This window comes from Pectinophora gossypiella, chromosome 22 (assembly GCF_024362695.1).
Source record: "Pectinophora gossypiella chromosome 22, ilPecGoss1.1, whole genome shotgun sequence".
NCBI lineage: Eukaryota > Metazoa > Arthropoda > Insecta > Lepidoptera > Gelechiidae > Pectinophora > Pectinophora gossypiella.
The window spans coordinates 8620234-8642900 of NC_065425.1; the positions used below are offsets into that span (position 1 = coordinate 8620234).

Below are 22667 nucleotides of genomic sequence, written 5' to 3' on the forward strand. Positions count from 1 at the left end.
CCATGTTCATTTCCGGATGAGAGCCCTGAGCGCTCCCCATTTGTCCGGCCAAGTAGTTAATTCCATCTGCGGCAAATCTACAATAAGTCACGCCAAAAAATCCCATGTTCTTCGAATAGGCTAGTTTCCAACTAGTCAAACCGGTTACTTTTTACTAAACGTAAAAACACGAAATTACAATGGAATTTGTATGGAAAAGCACACTGTGACGTCATAGAAAAACGTGATAAAATGTCGCTGTTTCTTGAATACAATTCATAAATAAGTTAAACAGAAATAAGAATTTTTTTTAGTTATAATTTAGATCTGTCTTTACTTAGTAATAATAATTTCATAATTTATCTTGAACCAACACGACCCAATTATTAGATATATTGAATATCGGAATTTGATTTGATTTTTTTATTCTACTTTTTGCCAAATTGTATTAAATCACTGGATGGCCCTCAATTTAAAAGTAATCTAAAGAAATGGCTAGCTGAGAAGTTTTTTTATGGCTTGCATGAGTACTTTGGCTTAACGTTGTGATTGTGTCGGAGTTTTATTGTTTTGTTGTTGTACCTCCTAATATTGTACGTCCGTAAAGGGCAAACTGTTGATACCTTGTAAAATGTAACACCCATTGTACACAGTTAGACAATAAACGTTAAGTAGTTGGTCCCGGCTGCATTAGCAGTCGTTAATAACCACCAATCCGCACTGGGCCCGCGTGGTGGTTTAAGGCCCGATCTCCCTATCCATCCATAGGGAAGGCCCGTGCCCCAGCAGTGGGGACGTTAATGGGCTGGTGATGAGACGATAAACGACTATCTTATCTTATCTTGAATTCAGAACTAAGTAAGTACTTTAACAAAACAGCAATAAAAACTTTAGCTCTGAATTCAAATTCTAAATGAACATGGAAATTAGCATTCGTTTGAATTTGGAAATACGATGACTGCGAGGGACATTAAGAAAATAGTTTACTGTCACACAAGACAGATAATAAAGATTTTTTTTTTTTTTTGGTTTTCCCCGAAGGGTAAGGCAAAGGGAACTATGCCCATACAGCCATACATAACACACCACAGCCATGTCTTACGTATATTTTTTCTTGATGATTAATGAGATGATGAAAGGTGATGATGATGAAACCTAAGCCCCCACCCTCGGAGCAGACTCCTACTCCGAACCCCAAACGAATTAACTCAAAAGTCCGCATTAACTTTCGAGTTATGAAGCGGCTTGTTGGCACGAAGCGAAAATAGGTAGATACACTTTGTTTATTGAATACTCCGATATAATAACACTCGCGAATGTTTTCCGACTAACTTAATGCGATCATTAACCACGAAACACCACTTCGTATTAATTATTTAGATTATTCAATGAAGAAAGCAACTGTCCCGTTCCCGTTTCCCGCTAAAAAGCCTAAAGACAAATAGGTTACACGCAATACACACAACCGAATCATTCTTTTCTTCAACTTATTTTTTTTATTTGATTTTTAAGCCCGTCGCATTTGAATAAAGAATAATAACTACGTATAGGACGGACCCTCTCTGCCCCGCACAAATTAATATCGGGCGCCGAGCTGGATTCACCTCAGTAGTGGGACGTATACAGACATAATATATTTTTTAATAATATACGGTCGCGTTTGACACACCCATAAGTACTATATATTATATGTAATTCTACGGGGTGTAAGTGACATCGTAACGAATACTGAGGGAGTTGATTCAGCTCATTATTCTGAGTTAATATCAAGATGAATTTCCCACAGCAAAAGTATGGAATTGAAAATAATTAAAAAAAAATACATGAATTTTGCAACGGAAAATTCCACTTTATTAACTCAGAATCATGGTCTGAATCATCCCCCTGTATTAGTTACGATGTCACTAACACCTACTCGTTACTTACTAAAGTACCTCCTACTTAAACAAATATTCGCAAGTCGCAACCATAGCTAACAGTATTTCATTTCCACCGTCTAAAGAGGATGTCGCGGTCTATATTGCCTCATCTTATTGCCGGAACATTTTCAACGTTATTAAACTGAAACTAAATGCTATATTACAAAGTCGTATCGAAATTATAACGTTCGTATATCATGCAGTCGATCGATTTCGCTCAGGGCCACACTACACATACTGGTGAAGAAGATTACAACACTAAAAATGGCAAAGAATTTAACTTTTTGATGATGTAATTGGGGTACCGAACTGAGCATAGTACCTACCCCGCTAGTCACGAATTGGTAGTGTGACTAGGGGTCGACGATCCAACGGTGTTATGTTGGAAGTTGTATATAAGCGTCTTGCTGTGTAAACTTTGATATGGCGTTTCACGACTGCTTTAAAGACATTACAATGGCCCCGATTCCTGCAGACACCTTATTTTATTTTAAGTTATACACATTTTTATCTGCCGAAAAGGAAAGAGACGGATGATAGTCAACAAGTTAATTTTAAAACGAAAGAATAACCCGAGCGAATAAAATAGGCATCTCGCTGGTATGCAATCCGTTTGACGTGCTGTCTACTTAACTCTGTCGGGTTATTGGCCGATGTAAAATTTTTAGACGGTGGTTTTATATTTCTGCTTAAAATGGAGGTGTGTTTCATAAATTTTATGCCTGTCGATTACCCGTCCCTTTCTTTTCCAACAGATGAGAATATTACAGGTACTTATAACTTAAAATAAAATTAGATGGTGTTTACAGGAATTAGCATATCACAAGACAAAGATCACAGACATGAAGTACTAATACCAATTTGTATTGTATGTACAAATTAATGAAACTGTCGAGTACATCTAACTCACTGATATTACATAATTTTCACGTAAACACGAAATAGACTCTGGTTATTTGTTTACGAATTCATGTTTGGAAGGAAAACATCGTAAGGAAACACATATTTCCGAGAAATACGTTTCGGAAGTGTGTCAATTAATGCGTATTGGGATAGTTTTCCCTTCGTGGGTTGAAAAGTCAGACAACCAGTCGCTTCTGTAAAATACTGGACCTGTTATATCTTCAATTCAGGTAAGCAGACCTAGTGAAAACGGGGTAACGGAGATGATGAAATTGATTAAGAGATCGGGCCATTTCAAAAAATTGCATGAAACTTTCATGATCCAACTTCACGTTGCCAAAATACTAGCGTTACAACTAGGAGCAAAATTAGTTATACACCGGTTTTAACTGCGTCAAACATATCATAAACATATTTTATGTAGGTGAAAATAATCATTATCATCATCATCAGCCCATTAACGTCCCCACTGCTGGGGCACGGGCATTCCCTATGGATGGATAGGGAGATCGGGCCTTAAACCACCACGCGGGCCCAGTGCGGACTGATGGTTATTAACGACTGCTAATGCAGCCGGGACCAACGGCTTAACGTGCCTTCCGAAGGACGGAGGAGCTCGAGATGAAAACTTTATTTTTGTGGTCACCTATCCTATGACCGGCCTTTGCGAAAGTTGCTTAACTTCAACAATCGCAGATCGAGCGCGTTTACCGCTGCGCCACCGAGCCCCGTTGTACCGTATGCACCGCTCCTCAAAAATGAAAATATTAAAAAAAAGAAACACAAAATAATCATGAATTTTCCCACAGGAAATTCCACTTGATATCAACTGAGAATCATTGTCTGAATCATCCTTCAAAGTTTTCGTTACGATGTTTTCAAATTACCCTACTAAGGAGTTTCAAATTTTGCATGAAAGTTGCTTTTAGGTACGTAGGTGCTCATTAAGACGGGATTATGCGAAATTCGACTCCTAATTGTATAAAAGGAGGGGAAAAGTTTCTATGAAAATTTTGTTTTAGAGTACCGTTTCCAAATGACGGGAAAATACTCAGTTTTCTGAAAAGAAAAACCGTTACAAAGGTGTGTAAAAGGGTGACTCTCACCTCACATTAATACCTATACAATTCCCATGCGAAGCCGGGGCAGATGGCTAGTTTATAATATAAAACGACAGAGTGCCACCGCTTAGACATCGCACGGAACCCAAAACCCATCGAGAGGCTGGGCCTAATAGTAATTGGCTGCATTTACCTTCTTGTTCAATCTTGTGGGTTGTAAGGTCACTAACCGCCTTCAGTAATCCTGGTATCAGGGTTTTTAATGATCCGCTTATTTAAGAAGCTAGTTATGTCTTTTTTTTTGACGTGACTTATTGTAGATTTGCCGCAGATGGCATTAACTACTTGGCCGGACAAATTATGGGGAGCGCTGAAGGCTCTCACCCGGTACAACGTTTAAGACAACAGGCCTGAGGGTGCCCAGTTGGGCGCGAACCTCGGCTCAGGGCGTCGTCTGAGAGGAAAAATATTTGAAAGAATTAATCGACTCTAGTGGGTCGATAGCGATAAGCGCTGAATGAGGGAAATCGTCGACCACGCCGGCGGGGTCGGTATCGGGGTCCTGAAGTGTTTGGTGTCGCGAGCTGATTGGCTGCCTCTATGGCTAGAGTAATCGCGTCGTCGGGATCTATTTATGTCACTAATATCCTGTATGTCTGTAAAGATGGAGTTTGGTGGGACTTAGCCACAAGATCAATTTTAAGACCATATTATGTAATAATAACAATCTTTATTGAACATAGACTTACAATTTTACATTAATAAAAATACAGACAACAATAATGTGACCATATATGCGGCGGTCCCTGCACTAAGCTCAGTAAGTGTCAGTGCGTGCGTGCGTGCGTGCGTGCGTGCGTGCGTGCGTGCGTGCGTGCGTGCGTACGTGCGTGCGTGCGTGCGTGCGTGCGTGTGTGCGTGCGTGCGTACGTGCGTGCGTGTATGTGTGTGTGTGTGTGTAGGCAAGGGTGTGTGTGTAGGCATGTAGGTACGTAGGTATATATATTTATAGTCTATTTATTTTGCACGGCTGTGTAAACACTTGGGTGTCTTCCGAGAGTAATATTTATATCCGCAACGTGCCAAATGTATTGGAAAACCAATTTTATTGAATCTATCAATGTAGTGTAAAGGAGGCTATACATCAAACGTGCAACGAAGCAAGTGAACTTGCAAGCAAATAAAATAACCACAGTAGAGCAACTGCTTGCTTTGCAGGTAACGATAGTTGGCTGGTTATTTCTGTATTAGACAGATTGACTTTTACAAATTATAGGATGGATTAACAATTTATTTGAGAACTCTTTTAATAGCTCTTGGTGGACTCAGAACTTCAGAGTTCTAACATAGTCCCTCAATGAGCTCGCACGTATATTTTGAAGTCGGTTGATTTCATCGACGGGTGTTCGTTATAAATCGCTAATATGATTGCGGCTCTTTATTTTATTCAAATATAGATGGCGCTGTACAGAGTTACAATACAATACAATACAATACAAAAACGCTTTATTGCACATATAGACACAACACTACAAACAATTACAAATGTGACAAGAGAAGTACAATCGGCGGTCTTATTGCTAGCAAATAGCAATTTCTTCCAGGCAACCTTAGGGTGAGTGAACTTGCTACATATTGGAGTCGGGGACGGTGCAATATAGGTATAAGTAAATAATGCAATATAACTTAAAACGATTTACATACATACATACATACATACAAAACTCACATATACATACGTAACTCATTATATAAATATATAAGCTGAAGACAAATCATATAAAATATCATGTATTGCCTTCGTTTAACCTTCTAATTTCATGGATAACAGATCTAATCTAATCTAGCCTACTGGATCCCACTGCTGGGCAAAGGCCTCCCCTTCCTCTTTCCATTTTTTGCGGTCCTGTGCGTGCTGTGTGGCGTCGTGGCAGACCTCGAAAGAGATGGCGTGATGACTTGGACTCATGCCGGAAGGACTGGCCGGAATACGCACAGGATAACAGATATAACCCACTAACCCACCCACCCACTAATAAGGTTCATCATATCCAGCTTACGACATCGTATCAACAGTCGCTGCAAGTTATCTTTAATTACTTGTGGCTCGGCCCACCCCATTAGGGATTACGGGCGTGAGTTTATGTATGTGTGTATAACAGATATATGCATATTTTATCTTTGTTTTTGGCTGTAAAAGTCGACGGGTGCTACGTTATACCGCGAGTATGATTGTGGCTTTAATTTTTTATTTTCCTCAATGAGGCATGGAACGTGTACCGTCCTTTGAGATTTTTGCAATAAAACCAGGACCTAACAAGTTTGCTTTTCATTGAAACAAACATGCGTTCGCAGTATTGCAATGTAACTACTCGCTTCAAAGTTCTTTGTAAGTATTATGTACAAACGTAGTTTTCCTGTTAATGTAACTGGTGGTTGAATTATAGCTTGGATACCATACAAAAAAATCGCACTTACCACCGTCACAGCCCGGACAATTCATACAAAACACCCCGTTTTACACAGACACTACACATTGACGTTATCGTATACGCGCATCTGTGTGTGTGACGTTTGACGCCATGCGATTGACGACTAAAGTAAGATCGAAGGGGGTGAGGTAAACCTAGCTCAGACTCTGGTGGGGAGCGGAGAGTTGCCGTTCTATACGTAGTATTATTATTTATTCTATATCGCTGTATCCCGTGCGAGCGAGCGTGATAAACAGCATGTGCGTTTCCTTACTTAATCAAGGTACGTAAGGTACTCGTAAGTCAAGCTCGCTCCAAGCTCGTATCGGTGTGGGCACTTTCTTCGTGTGAGAGCCCTCAGCGCGCCCCATCTGTCCGGCCAAGTAGTTAATGCCATCTGAGGCAAACTTTGATTGAAAGGAGGCTTGTCTTCACTAGTATTACATAATATTACTCTGTTTATATTACACTATAAAAAATAACTTTACTTCACATAAACACATCATAAAGGACAATTGCAAAATAACAGAGGTATCAACGGCGGCACTAATATTAGTCCTATATCTCTCTCTCTCTCTCTCTCTCTCTATTTAAGATTTCGTTATTTAAGAGATTCGGTGGAGTAACCGCTGTTGAGAGTTGTTTAACGTTTTGAGTGTTCGTATGGGTCTTGAAAGCAGGATGGATGTAAAAAATGAATATTTTATTTTCTTAATACATAGAAATTTATTTCTATTATAAAGGATAAGTATATAATACAAATGAAGCGAAAATATGAAGTGGGTTCGATGCGGGTCCGTCATAGCCTTTTATATTGTTGTAACAACGCCATCTGTGTCATCATAGCAGAACTTCTTGCTTAATTATCGTCTGTTGAGGTGGTTTACTGGTTGTCACGGGATATTGGCACACTCCTTGTAGTAACGCAATTAACGCATAGATGGCGCGCTAACATATCGGCGGGCCTTGAGAGCTCCAGCTCTCAATGAGTTTGTCCCGGAGAGCCTGGACTTGTTGAGGTCTTCAGCACAGGCACAGGCACAGGAACCGGTACAGGAAGGGGGCAGATTTTTGAAAATGCCCTCTGAATAATGCCAGTAGCGGTACGTATAGTGGCAACCCTCGCTATTCCATCTTTACCTGGAAACAGATTTAAAACACGCCCCAAACGCCATCTAAGCGGTGGGAGATTATCGTCCTTTATGATGACTAATGTGTTAGGTTGTAACTCTTCTTTGTTCTCTTTCCATTTGGTACGGCGTTGAAGCTCAGAGATATATTCGGTTGACCACCGCTTCCAATAATGCAATCTAAGTTGTTCTATCCGCTTGTAGCGGGTGAGAGCGTGCAGCGGCTTGATGGTGACGTCTTCCTCAGCAGGGGCGGTCAGTGGAAGGCCAATGAGAAAATGACCTGGCGTCAACGGCTCATAATCGCTTGGTTCTGAGGACAGAGGGGACATTGGACGGGAGTTCAGGACAGCTTCAATTTGAATTAAAACTGTGCCGAACTCCTCGTATGTTAAATGTGCATTTCCTACTACGCGCGTAAGGTGGTGTTTACAGGACTTTACCCCTGCTTCCCATAATCCACCAAAATGAGGCGAATACGGCGGAATAAATTTAAATATGATTTGATTATCTGTAGCGTAATCAATGATAGACTTAGAACTGTCATTTAAGAAACCAGTGAACTCCTTTACTGCGCCCACAAAATTGCGACCGTGATCAGAAAATATATGTGAAGGCTTTCCCCTTCGTGATATAAATCTTTTTAACGCTAAAATGTAAGATTCAGTGGTCAAACTAGTGACTAATTCTAAATGCAATGCTCGTGTCGCAAAACAAACAAATATACATATGTAACATTTCTCGAGTTTAGATCCTCTACCTTTTTTATTTAAAATGTACATTGGCCCAGCGTAATCTACACCGGATATGAGAAAGGGGTAACTCAATTCTAATCGTTCTTTGGGCAAATCGCCCATAATTGATTCGAATGGTTTGCTTGTCATGCGTGAACACTTAACGCATTGATGAACAGTTTTCCTAGCTAAATTCCTGCCATTAAGTGGCCACCATTTATTTCTAATGTGAGCTAATAGTAACTGTGGCCCTGCATGTAATAAATAAATATGTTCTTGACGAAACAATAATCGTGTTACATAATGTTTACTGCACAATAGAATAGGATTTTTTGTCGTAAGTAAAATCTATAGAATTCGAAAATCTGCCACCAATTCTCATCAATTCATTTTTATCTAGAAAGATATTTAAACTCGACAGACTACGAACAGACCTTAAAGATTGTTTATTAACAACTAGGTTATATTCCCGTGGAAAAGATTCAATTTGTACTATTTTGATTATCTTATATAGAGCATTATTTAATTCTGTTACAGACAAGGGGCCTGCAAACCGTTCAGAAAGATTTTTAACGCGAATATTGTGAGTGAAGCGAAGTAAATAAGCACAAGTACGTAGAATCCTTCCAAAAGAAGAAAACCTATTAAAATCAAAAATGTTATTATTTATGACCTTATCACTGCACACAACATGACTTGTAGTAGTGTTTTTCAATTCTGGTAAACTATGTTCTTCTATGCACGTTTGCGACCATTTATTTACCTTTTCGTGAAGAAAGTCAGGTCCCTTCCACCACAAAGACAATCCATTAAGTTCATCCAGGCTTTTCCCGCGAGTTAACAAGTCGGCAGGGTTTTGTTTTCCGTTTACGTGTAACCAAACTGCCTTATCAGTTAGTTCACTGATTTCTACAACCCGGTTTTGAACAAATGTTTTTAATAGTTGAGGTGACGTGTTCAACCAACCCAGCACAATGGTAGAATCTGTCCAGAAAACAATAGAATCAAACGTAACGCGAAGTGATTTGACTATTTTATCTTGTAATTTAGCACCTACTAATGCGCCGCACAATTCAAGGCGCGGAATACTGATTGGTTTTATTGGCGCTACCCGACATTTTGAGCATAAAAGATGTACAGTTACGCGGCCGTCATTACTACTCGTTCTAATATAGGCACACGCGCCATATGCCATCTCACTCGCGTCAGTAAATATGTGCAATTCTATAACAAATGGGTCGGTCCCGATTACATGACGAGGTACACGTATAGATTGTAGATTATATAAAGAATTTACAAACCTATCCCAGCATGTTTTTATATCATTAGGTACTAAGTCATCCCAGCCAATTTTACACAACCATAGTTTTTGTAATAATGTCTTTGCCACTATGACTATGGGACTGAGCAGACCCAGTGGATCGTATATTTGCGACACAACCGATAAAATTAAGCGTTTAGTTACTTCCGTTTTCTTATTGCTTATTTGTGAGGTAAAATGAAATTCATCACTAGTATTGTACCAACCTAAACCTAAAGTTTTGCTAGAACCGATGTTCTCTCCGAGTGACAAGCATTTAGAATCACTGGTCTGCCCACCCAAAACTGCATTTGCGATTTCATTTGAGTTAAAAATCCATTTACGAAGTGGTAAACAACCGGACTTACAAACTTGGCTGACGTTAGTACACAATAAAGACAACTCCGACTTGTCATCACTTCCTGTGATTAGATCGTCTACATAAAAATCATTTATAATAGTACGTGACGTCAGTTTGTCTGGACACGTTTGTCCTAATTGCCTAACACAACGCATGCTTAGGTACGGAGCAGAAGCAGTGCCATATGTGACAGTATTTAGTTGATACACAGAGATGGATTCAGAAGGATTACTACGCCATAAAATTAATTGCAACTTTCGGAATTCTTCATGTATTAAAATTTGGCGAAACATCTTTTCTATGTCAGCACACGCTACGAAGGTATATTGCCGAAATCTTAACAGAATGCCAAATAAGTCATTTTGTAAGGGTGGCCCAGTCATTTGAAGGTCATTGAGTGAGTTACCACTCGATGTAGCTTGACTTGCATTAAACACAGCTCGTAATTTCGTAGTCGTGCTGTGCTCGCGGAACACACCGTGATGTGGCATAAAATAGTGAGGTGTGGTATAATTATCGATACGTGACATATGTCCTAAATCGATATATTCTTGCATAAAATCATGGTACATTTGTCTGTGTTGTGGGGGTGAACGTTGTAATTTACGCTCAAGTGACAGCAATCTATTTTTTGCAATTTCATAACTATCACCAAGCAAGTTAGGCGAGTCCTTTAAAGGAACGGCTACTGAAAACCGTCCGGTTTCGTCACGTGTAGTCGTATCAATAAAAAGTTTTTCACAAGCTAATTCTTCTTCCGAATAATAGTGATTGTTTTGGGGTATTTCCTCTAACTCCCAAAACCGTTTTAATTGATCGTTAAGATCTAAAGTTTGAACGTGATTACAAACAGATGTACGAATATTAGAATTGTTAAGGTGCATGGGACCAGATACTATCCATCCAAGCTTAGTATTTTGAAGAGATGGACCGTTACTTAATCGAATTCTACCATCCTGTAATAAGTCCCAAAATTGATCAGCCCCTATTAAAATATCAACTTTTGAGGGTATGCAAAATGTAGGGTCTGCAAGATTAATGTTTTTGGGTAAGTTAAGCGAATCAAGGTCGACACTAACGGACGGCAACATACTGGTTAAATTAGATAAAATCAGACATTTAATGCGTTTATGGAATTCATCGTTTATTGATTTAATCGAAATTTCACATGATTGAGTAGATTGCGAAATACTATTTCCTACTCCAGCGATTCTATAAGTGGACTGTACACATAAGGCGTTTAATTGATTGCGTAATGAGTTTGTAATGATACAGTGTTGGCTGCCGCTATCTAATAAAGCGCGGGCTTTTATATAATGTCTGCCATTGCCACTGACTTCGACTAAAGCGGTTGATAACAAAACAGGTTCCAGACACTGCGCGTTTGGTGTCGTATAGTTGAAACTTGACTTAGTATTAATAGTCGTATGTAAAGCGGCAGTATCGGTAGGTACGAGTACAGGGGCCTGTGGCAATTGCATTACCACAGGCATTGACGCACTGTCTTCGTGTAGCAAGCTATTGTGTTTAGCGTTACATTGCCTACACGGACCAAAGTAACATTCGTTAGCTGTATGACTTGAACGCAAACAGTTCTTACATAATTTGTTCGACTCGACGAATTGTTTTTTATCTTTTAAAGGTAGATTCAAAAATCTATTGCATGAATACAATGAATGTGTACCTTTACACATAATGCACACACGCGGACGTATTTGTAGCGATTTATCATTTCTACGAGAGGAAAACAAGCTGTGAACCTTTGGTGGTAACCTTTTAATTTCGACGGCAGTTCTACTAGTAAAATTAGAATGGTTAGCTTTAATCATCTCTAACGTATTGGCTTTGTCTTGCAGGAATTTTATTAATGACTTTAAATCAAACCTTTTCTCCGAACTAGAACTCTGTGCGCTTTTGTACTGTTCCCACTCTTTCTCAATGGACGAATCTAATTTAGAAACGATGATAAAATTTATGAGGGTGTCCCAGTATTCAGTTGGCTCCCCAAGAGTATCTAACGCGCGTATGTTTTTAAGTACAGTATCAATTAGTTTCCGTATCTGCGTTGGAGATTCCTTATTTATGGCCTGCATAGAAAATAAAGCCTTTATGTGGTTATGAACTAATAATTTAGTATTATTGTAACGGTTATTGAGCAACTCCCAAGCTACACTGTAGTTTTCTGACGAAAACTCTAAAGATTTAATTACTTGAATTGCATTACCCGTTAATGCGGATCTTAAGTAGTGAAACTTTTGAATAACATCTAATTGTTTAGAGTCATGAATCATAGAAATATAGGTGTCTCTAAACTCGAGCCAATTATCAAAGGTACCATCAAATGAGGGTAGTGATATGGTTGGCAGTTTTACAGACGCATGAGAATTACATCTAGAATCATCGATATCATTATTACTGCGAGCTTTATTTTGTTGTAATAAACCGGTTGCAAGACTCATTGCACTGAAATAAATGTTTTCGAATGATTCGCGAGCTTCTAACTGCTGACTCATGTCGCCCTCCGACGTGAGTAATTCTATAGAACTTTGAATATTATTGAACTCGGTTAATAACGAAGTAGCTAAATCATGACGCAACTGTAATTCTAACGATTTTCTATCAGTTAATTGAGCATTTCCTTCAAATGAGTTCACAAATTTCACAAAGAGGGTAAGTTTACCCTTGATTACGCCACGTTTTTTATTTAATTCGCGCAACTCTAGATCTTCTTCGTTTAAACAAATATTAGGAGATTTACTACGAACTGTAACATTATCCACACTCATTTTGGCACCTTAAAGAAAGCAAGAGTACTCACGATTTTCCTGTTTCAGCAACTGACGATGTAATGCGCATCAGCGCTGCCGGCTCTCCTGAATACCTAAAATATAGCAACAGTTTTAAAACAAATATAGGCAAAGAGAGGCAGGTAAACGGAAGATGTGATACCGCTCGGTATTGTCTCCAATCGTGTCTTCAAATACCGTCTTCTTTCCCTCCAATCCAAACTTCCAATTCTCTATTCTTTTCTGGTTCCTTTTTGGTATCCAGCGACGAAGGACTTATGTTGAGAGTTGTTTAACGTTTTGAGTGTTCGTATGGGTCTTGAAAGCAGGATGGATGTAAAAAATGAATATTTTATTTTCTTAATACATAGAAATTTATTTCTATTATAAAGGATAAGTATATAATACAAATGAAGCGAAAATATGAAGTGGGTTCGATGCGGGTCCGTCATAGCCTTTTATATTGTTGTAACAACGCCATCTGTGTCATCATAGCAGAACTTCTTGCTTAATTATCGTCTGTTGAGGTGGTTTACTGGTTGTCACGGGATATTGGCACACTCCTTGTAGTAACGCAATTAACGCATAGATGGCGCGCTAACAACCGCCATTCCTCTCTTCTTCCCGCCAAAACCTTCACCTCCCGATACGACACGACCTGCACCTTCTCTTTTATTTGTTTCATAAATGTTATCCTAGGTCTACCCCTTCATCTCTTCCCTTCATTTTTTCCTTCTATAATGTTTGTTACAAATGAATCGTGTCGTATCAGGTGGCCAATCATATTTCCTCACCGGTTCTCTATAGTCTTCAATATGGTTCTCTTTTCTTTAACTCTTTCCAGAACTTTTTCATTTGACACCATTTCAGTCCAGCTTATACCCTCCATCCTTCGCCAACACCACATCTCAAACGCTTCCAACCTCTCTCTGTCTCTCTGTGTCATAGTCCACGTTTCACTTCCATAGAGTTTAATGCTCCAAATATATGATTTAATAAACCGTTTCCTTATTTTTAAAGATATGTTTTTGGTTTTCAAAATGTATTTTTTCTTGTTAAATGCTTGTTTGGTTATTGCAGTTCTGGCTATTATGTCTTGTGTGCATCTAGAGTCACTATTTACTATACTTCCAAGATACACATACATAAACTCACGCCTATTTCCCACCGGGGCAAGCAGAGACTATAGAATTCCATTTGCTTCGATCCTGACACACTTCTCTTGCTTCCTCCACATTCATCAATCGCTTCATACACGCACGCCGGTTCAGAGTAGATCCTTTTCTAAGGACATCTCCAATTTAGTCATCGTAAGTCCTTCTCGGTCTTCCTCTGCCAGCCCTACCATCAACTTTCGCTTTATATTCCGCTTTTGCAATTCTATTATCCTTCATCCGCCTTCCAAGATACTTGATACTTTACTTCCAAGATATTTGAAACTATCAACTCTTTCTAATATGGTGTCAGCACTAGTCCTATATCAAGTCTAACTTAAAGAGTCTGTGAACTTAGTGTTTACATAGTTAGGGCGTGTAGAGTTAGAAGCTTGGCTCTAAATTAGATCTGATAACTTTTTGACATTGCAATAGATATAATCTCGTCTTGGCATAATTTTACATGAAAATATTAAAAAAAAAAACCATTTATTTCGGGTGTTTTCCCATAGCAATTGTTAGTAACAAAAGTCTTATATCTATATCAATCTTATATCTATTTATCATTTTTGTTGGTGTGTATAATCTATGATCCAAACATGAATACTACACTACACTTCACTTTTCAACATTTTTTTACAAACACTAGGTTCTTGCATAAATTTATCATACTATTCTCGATTATGTTTCTGACCGCACAATAAATCATAGTTTGTGTAACTTGCCATAATGTCTTGAAATGAATTGACTTAAAATTCTGTAATAAATCAAACACTAAGTTAGGTAGCTTAGGTCATTTTCATCTCCTTTGAAGCCTATTGATCCTATTCACGGGGAAAAACCTTTTTGTCAGACAAATAATGTTCGTTGAAAAGTAGGTAGGTATGTAAGTAAAGTTTTCTTTTTTGAGAAGAAAAATGTAATTGGTCATGTAACAGCCTCCGTGGTCTAGTGGTTAGAGTGTTAGGCTCACGATCTGGAGGTCCGGGTTCGATTCCCGATAGGGACATTGTCGAAATCACTTTGTGAGATTGTCCTTTGTTTGGTAAGGACTTTTCAGGCTTGTAACTGTCAGCACTAATCAAAGGCGGAGGATAGGAGTCCTAGTACGGCATCGAAACTGACCACGAGTCAGACAGAGTACTGTAGAGTACTGAAGGCAAGACGGTAACCACTGCCTTATTTTTCCCCTAGCAACCACTCGAATTATCAGTCGGGCCTTAGGTCCGTATGACCGAATGGATCATGGAAAGGTGGTGGGTTATGCCCGGTATCCCGAAAACATCTTTTGGAGGCAGCACGCCCTCGCCAAATACATTTCGCCAATCAAGCGCGGATGTTTACGGAAATTGCAGACAGTACATTCATGAGCAATCTAGACACGCGGTCGCGTGTCAAGCCAAGTTCAAGGAACAGAACTGGCGAGCCGCACCGTGTGTAATATTACACGAACCATTTGGAGCCACTTTTGACCCCCTCATAAATCAAAAACTATTTCACATAAACGTATCAAATTTGGCTTATATATTGAGACTAACGAGATACATATGTGTTCTAAATTTCATAAGCTTATCTCAAACGGTTATTTAGATATTAATGTCCAAAAATCCTCATTTTTATCATTGACTGACTGACTGACTGACTGACCTATAGATCAAAATTCTAACCCAGTTCCAGATGACCTAGAGAGTTAAAATTTGGCATGCAGATAGGTAGTTAGATGAATACAAAGGAAAAAATATAAAACTGGCAATTTTTAAATATTTAGATTCTATTATGAACGCTTAACTAAAATACCTAATGAAGAATGTTACTAAGTTTGCCAAATCGCTTGAAATGATGTCTCAGTAAAGTCTGTACGTATACAAATACACTGGTTTTTGTTATAGTCAAAAATACTTAGAAGTTTTGATTTTATAGGCACTCAAAGTTTCGAAAAATACCGAGTCCCGCTAACAGTCACGTGACCGCTTGTGACGTCACAACGCGCCGCGCGGGCTGCGGCCCGCATAGTAGGTATTAAGTCGCCAGCAGTTATAGTAGTAGCTTGCGCAGTATTTTGTTGTTTTCGTCCTAATAATAGTAAATATTATTCGATTAATAAAATGGATAAAGGATTCGAAAAAGGGCAATCGGATAATCTACCTGAATTACCTATATGGATGAATGGTTGCGCATTATTTGTCAACAAATAGTGATTTTTTTGCCGCCGAAACGCGAGGAATAAAAATGCAATTGTGAGTGAACTTTCCGTGCTACTACTTATGCTTAATAGTTTATTCTAAATTGTTTTATCAAAACAAAATAGACACAGACAAGCGCCATCTAGCGCAAACCTATTGTAACAATTTAGTGGCTAGCTGGCTGCGTCCATATTTTTTATGATAGGAAATTGTAAAGTAGTAACCAAAAGAACCAACAGATGGCGCTGTTAACCAACGCCAAATAGAGAAATAAATAAAATAATAGAGATACAAAATGGAGTAACGACGAAGGACGCATTTTATTTTCCCGGTCCCTAATAATTAGTATATTGAACAAAGTCATACCAAATCTATAATCTATTTCTTCAGTAGGTATCCAACTTATGTCATAATGGAAGAATGTAACTCAAATAGTAGAAGTTAACCTACCATCATTTTTTTTATAATTTTGTAGCTATTGGTATGTATGTATATATAGGTAGGTACCGCTCTTCTTAGTAAATTTAAGAGCCCCCGCAAACCACAGACTTTCTATCGGCCGATAGTTTGGTCGGGCTTATAATCAGTATGAAGATGTATGCAAGTCTGCATACTACAACGATTTGGTATCGGCCGATAAATAAGTTTGATGGGATACTCAACTGCGTTCAAACTGAACTACCAGCAAACTATCGGCCGACTGCTACTCGTATATCAGTATGGAGCTCCTTGCAAGCGCGCACACCGACCGATTGTTTAGTCGGCCGATGGTTCACTTCGCTCCGAGTTTTGGAGCCGGAAGGTCGTGCATTCTTTTTATTATGGCACTGTCTAGTAATTTTGAATGCATCGTGTAAAATTTTCCATTTAATAATCTATCACTGTAGATGGGATGCACCCAATACTCTCGGACTCTCTTCTTGATTTTTCTCCTCCGTTGTATGAGAGCAATTATAATATTTCTGGACAATATTTTACTACGAGTAACTTTCATTATGCGACAGCTCTCTTCAACGGTAGCTTAAAAACTGAATATCGTCGGCCGACTGTTGCCTAGCTTAGGCATATCCGTTTTAGTAGGTAAGTATCTAGGTATACCTACTTACTTATTTACAATTAAGAGTAGGTACTTATACTCGGTTTACATATTATTAACTGGGATTAATTATTATTTTTATATTTAGCGCACATAAAATCAATAGTGTAAAATCATTATCTACTCATAAATAATGATAAAATAATACCTAAAAAAAGTAATGATATCCAATCAAAAACATAAATGTGAAATGACAGCCAAGTTCAATACAATGATAAATGCTTTGGTTGTTGACTTCAACGACAAAAGAAGTGAGATCTAAATGGGTGCCAAGTTCAATGGTCAGTCCTGAATTTATTTATAAGTAACAGTATAACATAAAATATCTTCTTATAACATAAGATAATGTATTGTAGCCTAAGCTCTGTCTTGGCTAGTTTTTATAAACTTACCAAAGAATTATTATGTTCGATCGTTAGTTTCTACCAACAATCCGAATTTTCGGAATTATAAAATAAGAACCGACAAATGCTTGTAGTTTTAGAACTTGCGAAGGCTATAATTCATATATCAAAACTAGCCAAGACAGACCTTAGGCTACAATACATTATCTTATGTTATAAGAAGATATTTTATGTTATACTGTTACTTATAAATAAATTCAGGACTGACCATTGAACTTGGCACCCATTTAGATCTCACTTCTTTTGTCGTTGAAGTCAACAACCAAAGCATTTATCATTGTATTGAACTTGGCTGTCATTTCACATTTATGTTTTTGATTGGATATAATATACCCACTTTAAGACTCGGTCGCACTAACATATTTGACATTTAGTGAGACCTACAGTTCAATTTGTCAAAAAAGTTAATGTGACATGGTACCAAAGTGTATACATATTAATGCTAGTGACCGTACTCTGTATCGCATACATAAATTAAACCTTGCCGTAGTTTCAACGATTGCACTGTATGGTCCATTACCATTGTATGGACCATTACATTACATCAAACATAAAACAAAAACGTAATCCCAGCTCGTTGTGGATGGAATACTTCACGCATCACAGTTTTCATGATATATTCCAATTCAGATAGCGCGCACCTGAGCTCCCACTATTAGTCTTTAGTGTTGGGAAAGTACCTATTAATGTAGGCTTATGTACATAGTACAGTCGGAACAGTAGCTATTTAGGTTGATATTAAAAAAAAAAACAAATAAACTATTACATGTGAACGCGCTGGTTGGCGGTTCATGTAAAAATTCTATGAAATATTTATTTACTTGAAGAAAGTTGTTTAAGCTAGCATTATCCCGTTTTTCACACGATCCGCTTACCTTACCTGAAGATTTGTCAGGTTCGGTTTTTTACAGAAGCGACTGCCTGTCTGACCTTCCAACCCACGAAGGGAAAACCAGCCCAATACGGGTTAGGTTACATACCTCCGAAAATACATTTCTCGGGAATGTGGGTTTCCTCGCGATGTTTTTTCTTCACCGCTGAGCACGTGATAATAATTTATGATCCAAAAATGAACACGAAACATTCGACAATCATTGGTTTAGGCCTGTGCTGGATTCGAACCTGCGACTTCAAAGTGAAAGGCAAGGGTTCTACTAACTGGCCTACAACGGCTCCACGGCACCACGGCGCAATTATATACGTAGTATTATTCCTTATTTTGCGTTCCCAGTCCAACATAGAACCAACTCTATAAAATCTACCTGATACTCCCCTCATCCCATCTCTAGTGTTTGCAGCCTCGTAGCGCTCACGCCTGCGTGCAATATTTGTTTGAGCTGGCAATTCTATCGTATTTTTAATTTCACGCCTAGATGAAATTTTTCGTGACTAAATGGAAATAAAATGAAAAAATGAGGCCACATGTGCTTGAGTGCTTTTGGAATTAAACACCATTCACGTGACTTGAGTTGCATTTATAACTTAGCCTGGTAAACAGGCGCAGAGAGAATAAGGAATAAATACTACGTGTACAACGGCAACTCTCCGCTCCCCACCAGCGACTGAGCTAGGTTTACCTCACCCCCTCGGTCATACTGTAGTCTTCAATCGTATGGGCGTCAGACATCACACATACACACACAGATGCGCATGTACGATAACTTCAATGTGTAGTGTATTTTGTATGAAGAGTTTATTTTTTATGAGCTTGCGACTTCATTGGTCAATTAGAAGTGCTACTCACACAAAAAGCTTACTATAGCGTTAAGGAGTTCATTGATGAATGAATAGTGAAGTGTTCTGATCTAGTTCATATTAAATATTAACTACTTATTGTTACACAAAATATCTTGAAATAAGTATATAATTTAAATTGTTTTTTATAAAATAATAATGATGTTCAACTAAACTTAATGTTAATAATGTATGATAGATAAATAATGACAATGTATGATAAATACAAATAAATATATGAATATGAATATGACTACATTGCTGTAGAGGTGGACTACATGTCAGAGGTAAGTGTAGTCAGAGGTACATGCATCGCAAGACAAAATAAGTACCCACACTTCACCGAGCTTTCTGTTAGACCAGCGTGATAGCTGGTGAGCTGTATCGCCGTCTATAATAATTATATGGATTTTTAGTATATCGACGGTAAAAAGCAATCCTGCTGTAAACCACACCCTGGCCAAAATTTTTTTATTTTTGATTCGGAATCAGAAAAAAATTCTGCGTCGAATGGTCCTATTCCCATGGCTCTACGACCTCTAGAAATTTCTGTACAGCGTTGGGATTTTGCTTATTTTTCCAAAAAAACAACTGAATATTTGCTGTAAATAGCATTAAAAACAGCATTTTTCTGTGATATGTCTTTTACACCAATTTTGCTTTTGCAAATAATTTGATCTTTGTAGTTACAGCACTATTTAATGGTGAACAGTGCGGGTTACTGCATAATTGCATAACACATTTAAGTAACGTACTGTGTTTACTACATTTATTAGACAATAATCTGTTGATCGGCGTTGTTTACTACATTTTAAACAAGTATGATATTACAGACAATGACAACTTACGCCAATTTAAAAACATCGTTATTTACTGGTCATGTGCATTTACCACCATTATAATACGCGCTCGCGCGTATATGACCGCGGGTTACCGCGTCGCTCAGTTACTCCGCGACAGTCGGGAAGGAGTGACATATTTGCTGTAACTATCTTTCGCTACCAATATGGAGTCATTTTTTTAATTATTTATTATTACTTATACGAGTGGGTCACGGGATTGTCCATTTGGAGTTGGTCTAATCCTTATATCTGCCACTAGCGAGGTCAAGCCCACCGGGTGGTTACCCGTTGGGGGAGGCCCAGTGAGCGCACGTCAGCTTGTGGCGATGGTCGAGTCCGGTGTTGGAGGGGTGCTCCGTCATATTGCTCGGTCTGAAGAAGGTGGACGCTTTGGGGCGACGACTGTTAACTACCACTTGGAAACGTCACTCACCCTCGAAGATGACCACAATACTAATTATTCAGCGAAGAGTAGTAGATGTGGACAGCCTCGTTCCAGTCGTTGGCAGTCCAATGGAGATGGTCAATACCGCCACTGAACTGGATTAGTAGTGAGGTCAAGCTTATTCACTGTAGGAAGTAATGTCTCCGCTTGGCCTTCTTCTCCTATGGAGGGGCGGCGACCGCCATTATTGTTGCGGTTGGTGTTGGTCGTGGTGGTTAGGAATCCACAGCGGCAGACAGGGCAGGTTTTGCCTTCTTGCGTGAGTGCTTCGACCTGTGCAGTTTATGCCCATCTGGACGGTTGCCGCTGCCAAGTGCGAATTCTGGGCTGTCAGTTCGCTGGGATGCTTCGCGACGGTAGCTGCTGCTGTGGGTTTCGAGGCTCTTGCACTCGTTGATGGCGTAGTGCCCTCCATTCGTGTTGCCAGCTCGCGCACCTTTACCGGGCAGGATGAGCTGTTAGCCGGGTGAAGTCCGCTGCAGTTGCAACAGGTAGCCGGTTCCTCACGGGGAGGCATGCAGTCTTTCGCCGCATGGCTCTTACCGCATCGCACGCAGGCTATGGGACGATGACAGTTGTGGCTGCTGTGCCGGAATTATTGGCAGTGGTGGCACTGTGGCGCTTGGGTCTTCTCTATGCTTTAACTTTTTAACCGGGCATGCATATAGGAGTTCGGAGGTTTCGTAGATCTTTTGGAACCCCAGTGTTTGTCGGATCTCCACGAAGAAGATGCAGCCAGGCTTGCCTGTGCGGGCCTGGATGGACCGGATATACTCCTGTTCGTAGCCTCGGTTCTTCAGCTCCTCCTCGAGTTTTGCGATGTCGGTGTCCTCCGGTAATTCGCGGGTCGCCAGTTTCAGCGAATGTTCCATCGGGGGTGTGTACGTGAACCAAAAGAGTCCAGTGTCTTTCTCCAGGTAGGTGACGTAACGCTGGTAAAGCCTGAATTCCTCATCGGTTTTCGCCAGGAAGCGTACCCTTTTGCCGTACGGACGTGCGTTGCGAACATGGCCTAACTTATCCCACACCTGTCGGAAGTGGTGCGTCCAATTGGGCAGATGATTCACCACTGTGGGCGGAACCTTCTTGCTCGCAAATGCGAGCAGTGGTTGCAAACTCACCGGAGCGAGAGCGGGCGCAGGCGTGGGCGTCATCCGCAGGGATAGACATGGAGGCGCATGTGGAGGTGAGCCAGGGGTAGTGTAAACCGCCGCGTATGAGCGCGTTGGTGTCGTCTCCATGTCCAAAGAGGGCATGGAGAAACCGGAGATCGATATAGGTTTTGGTGCGTTGACTACCGTTCTGGCGGTGTCGTTATCCTCTTATTCCCGACATGTTCTGCTCTAGGGAGTTGGGGTAGGGGCAGTGGAAAAGGGGATGGCCGAAGATCTCCGCCAGCGAAATATGGCGTGGGCGTCGTATTTGGTGTGCGGCGAGTTGCGGTTCGAGGCTGGCGCCATACGGATGCGCGAGCGAACAAATGTGCGCGTTCGTTTCTTTGTCACGCCTGCCATTGGGAGAGCCTTGCTTCGACCTTAACGGCCTAGGCGTGGCAGGACTGTACCGGTACGAAGCTTAGCGGGCCGTCCCACAGAGCACTAGCTACCACTCCCTTCCCGGTGAGAATCGCTGGCTCAGGAGCGGTAACGGTGGTATCGTTTGTCACCGCGCAAGAGAGTACTTTAAAATACACCTCCTACTTCACGCCTCAGGTCGCAGAGTGGGTAGCCGCAGAAAAAGGTTGGCTTCCGAGTACCTTCAAACCTTTAAGTACAGCGGCTAATCTGCCTAACTGGGCACCCTCAGGCCTGTTGTCTTATATTTTGTACCGGGTACGCGCCCTCAGCGCCCCCCATTTGTCTAGCCAAGTAAATAATGCCATTTGCGGCAAATCTACAGAAGTTTTTCTTCAATAGATACCTAGGTAGGAGTAGTGTATATAATTTTTTGATCTCACAATTTACCTGTTAAATAGTATAGCACGCTACAGGTAGTATTTCCCGTGCTTTAAGCGGGCGGAGTACACTATTGTTGCTTAGGTGTATGCAAGATGGTAATTTTTCATTTCATAATTTAGCTATTTATTAGTGGGTTTATGTTCTTTAACATTTTAAAATGACTTCATATAATTGTCATTCCATACTTACATCATTTTAATTTTATTA

General features: G+C 39.8%; 1 protein-coding gene across 1 annotated transcript; it reads right to left on the reverse strand.

The window, feature by feature from the left end:
* Positions 1-7106: 7106 nt before the first annotated feature.
* On the reverse strand, positions 7107-21743 carry LOC126376965 (uncharacterized). Its single transcript, XM_050024519.1, has 4 exons — positions 21117-21743; positions 11743-11945; positions 9208-9678; positions 7107-7769 (listed from the first exon to the last, which is right to left on the reverse strand). Exons 1-4 carry the CDS (start codon positions 21741-21743, stop codon positions 7316-7318), a joined length of 1755 nt encoding a protein of 584 aa, XP_049880476.1. The 3' UTR covers positions 7107-7315.
* Positions 21744-22667: the final 924 nt, after the last annotated feature.

Bases quoted from the DNA above. Each gene is read 5' to 3' on its own strand.
- LOC126376965 (XM_050024519.1), bottom strand. From the start codon at position 21,743: ATGGAGACGACACCAACGCGCTCATACGCGGCGGTTTACACTACCCCT. The intron at 11,946-21,116 runs GTGCCACCACTG...TTTTCTATGCAG, and splicing joins GAGAAGACCCAAGCGCCACA to GCCATAAATAAGGAATCTCC. The intron at 9,679-11,742 runs GTTTGATTTAAA...CTCACAAATAAG, and splicing joins AGTTCTAGTTCGGAGAAAAG to CAATAAGAAAACGGAAGTAA.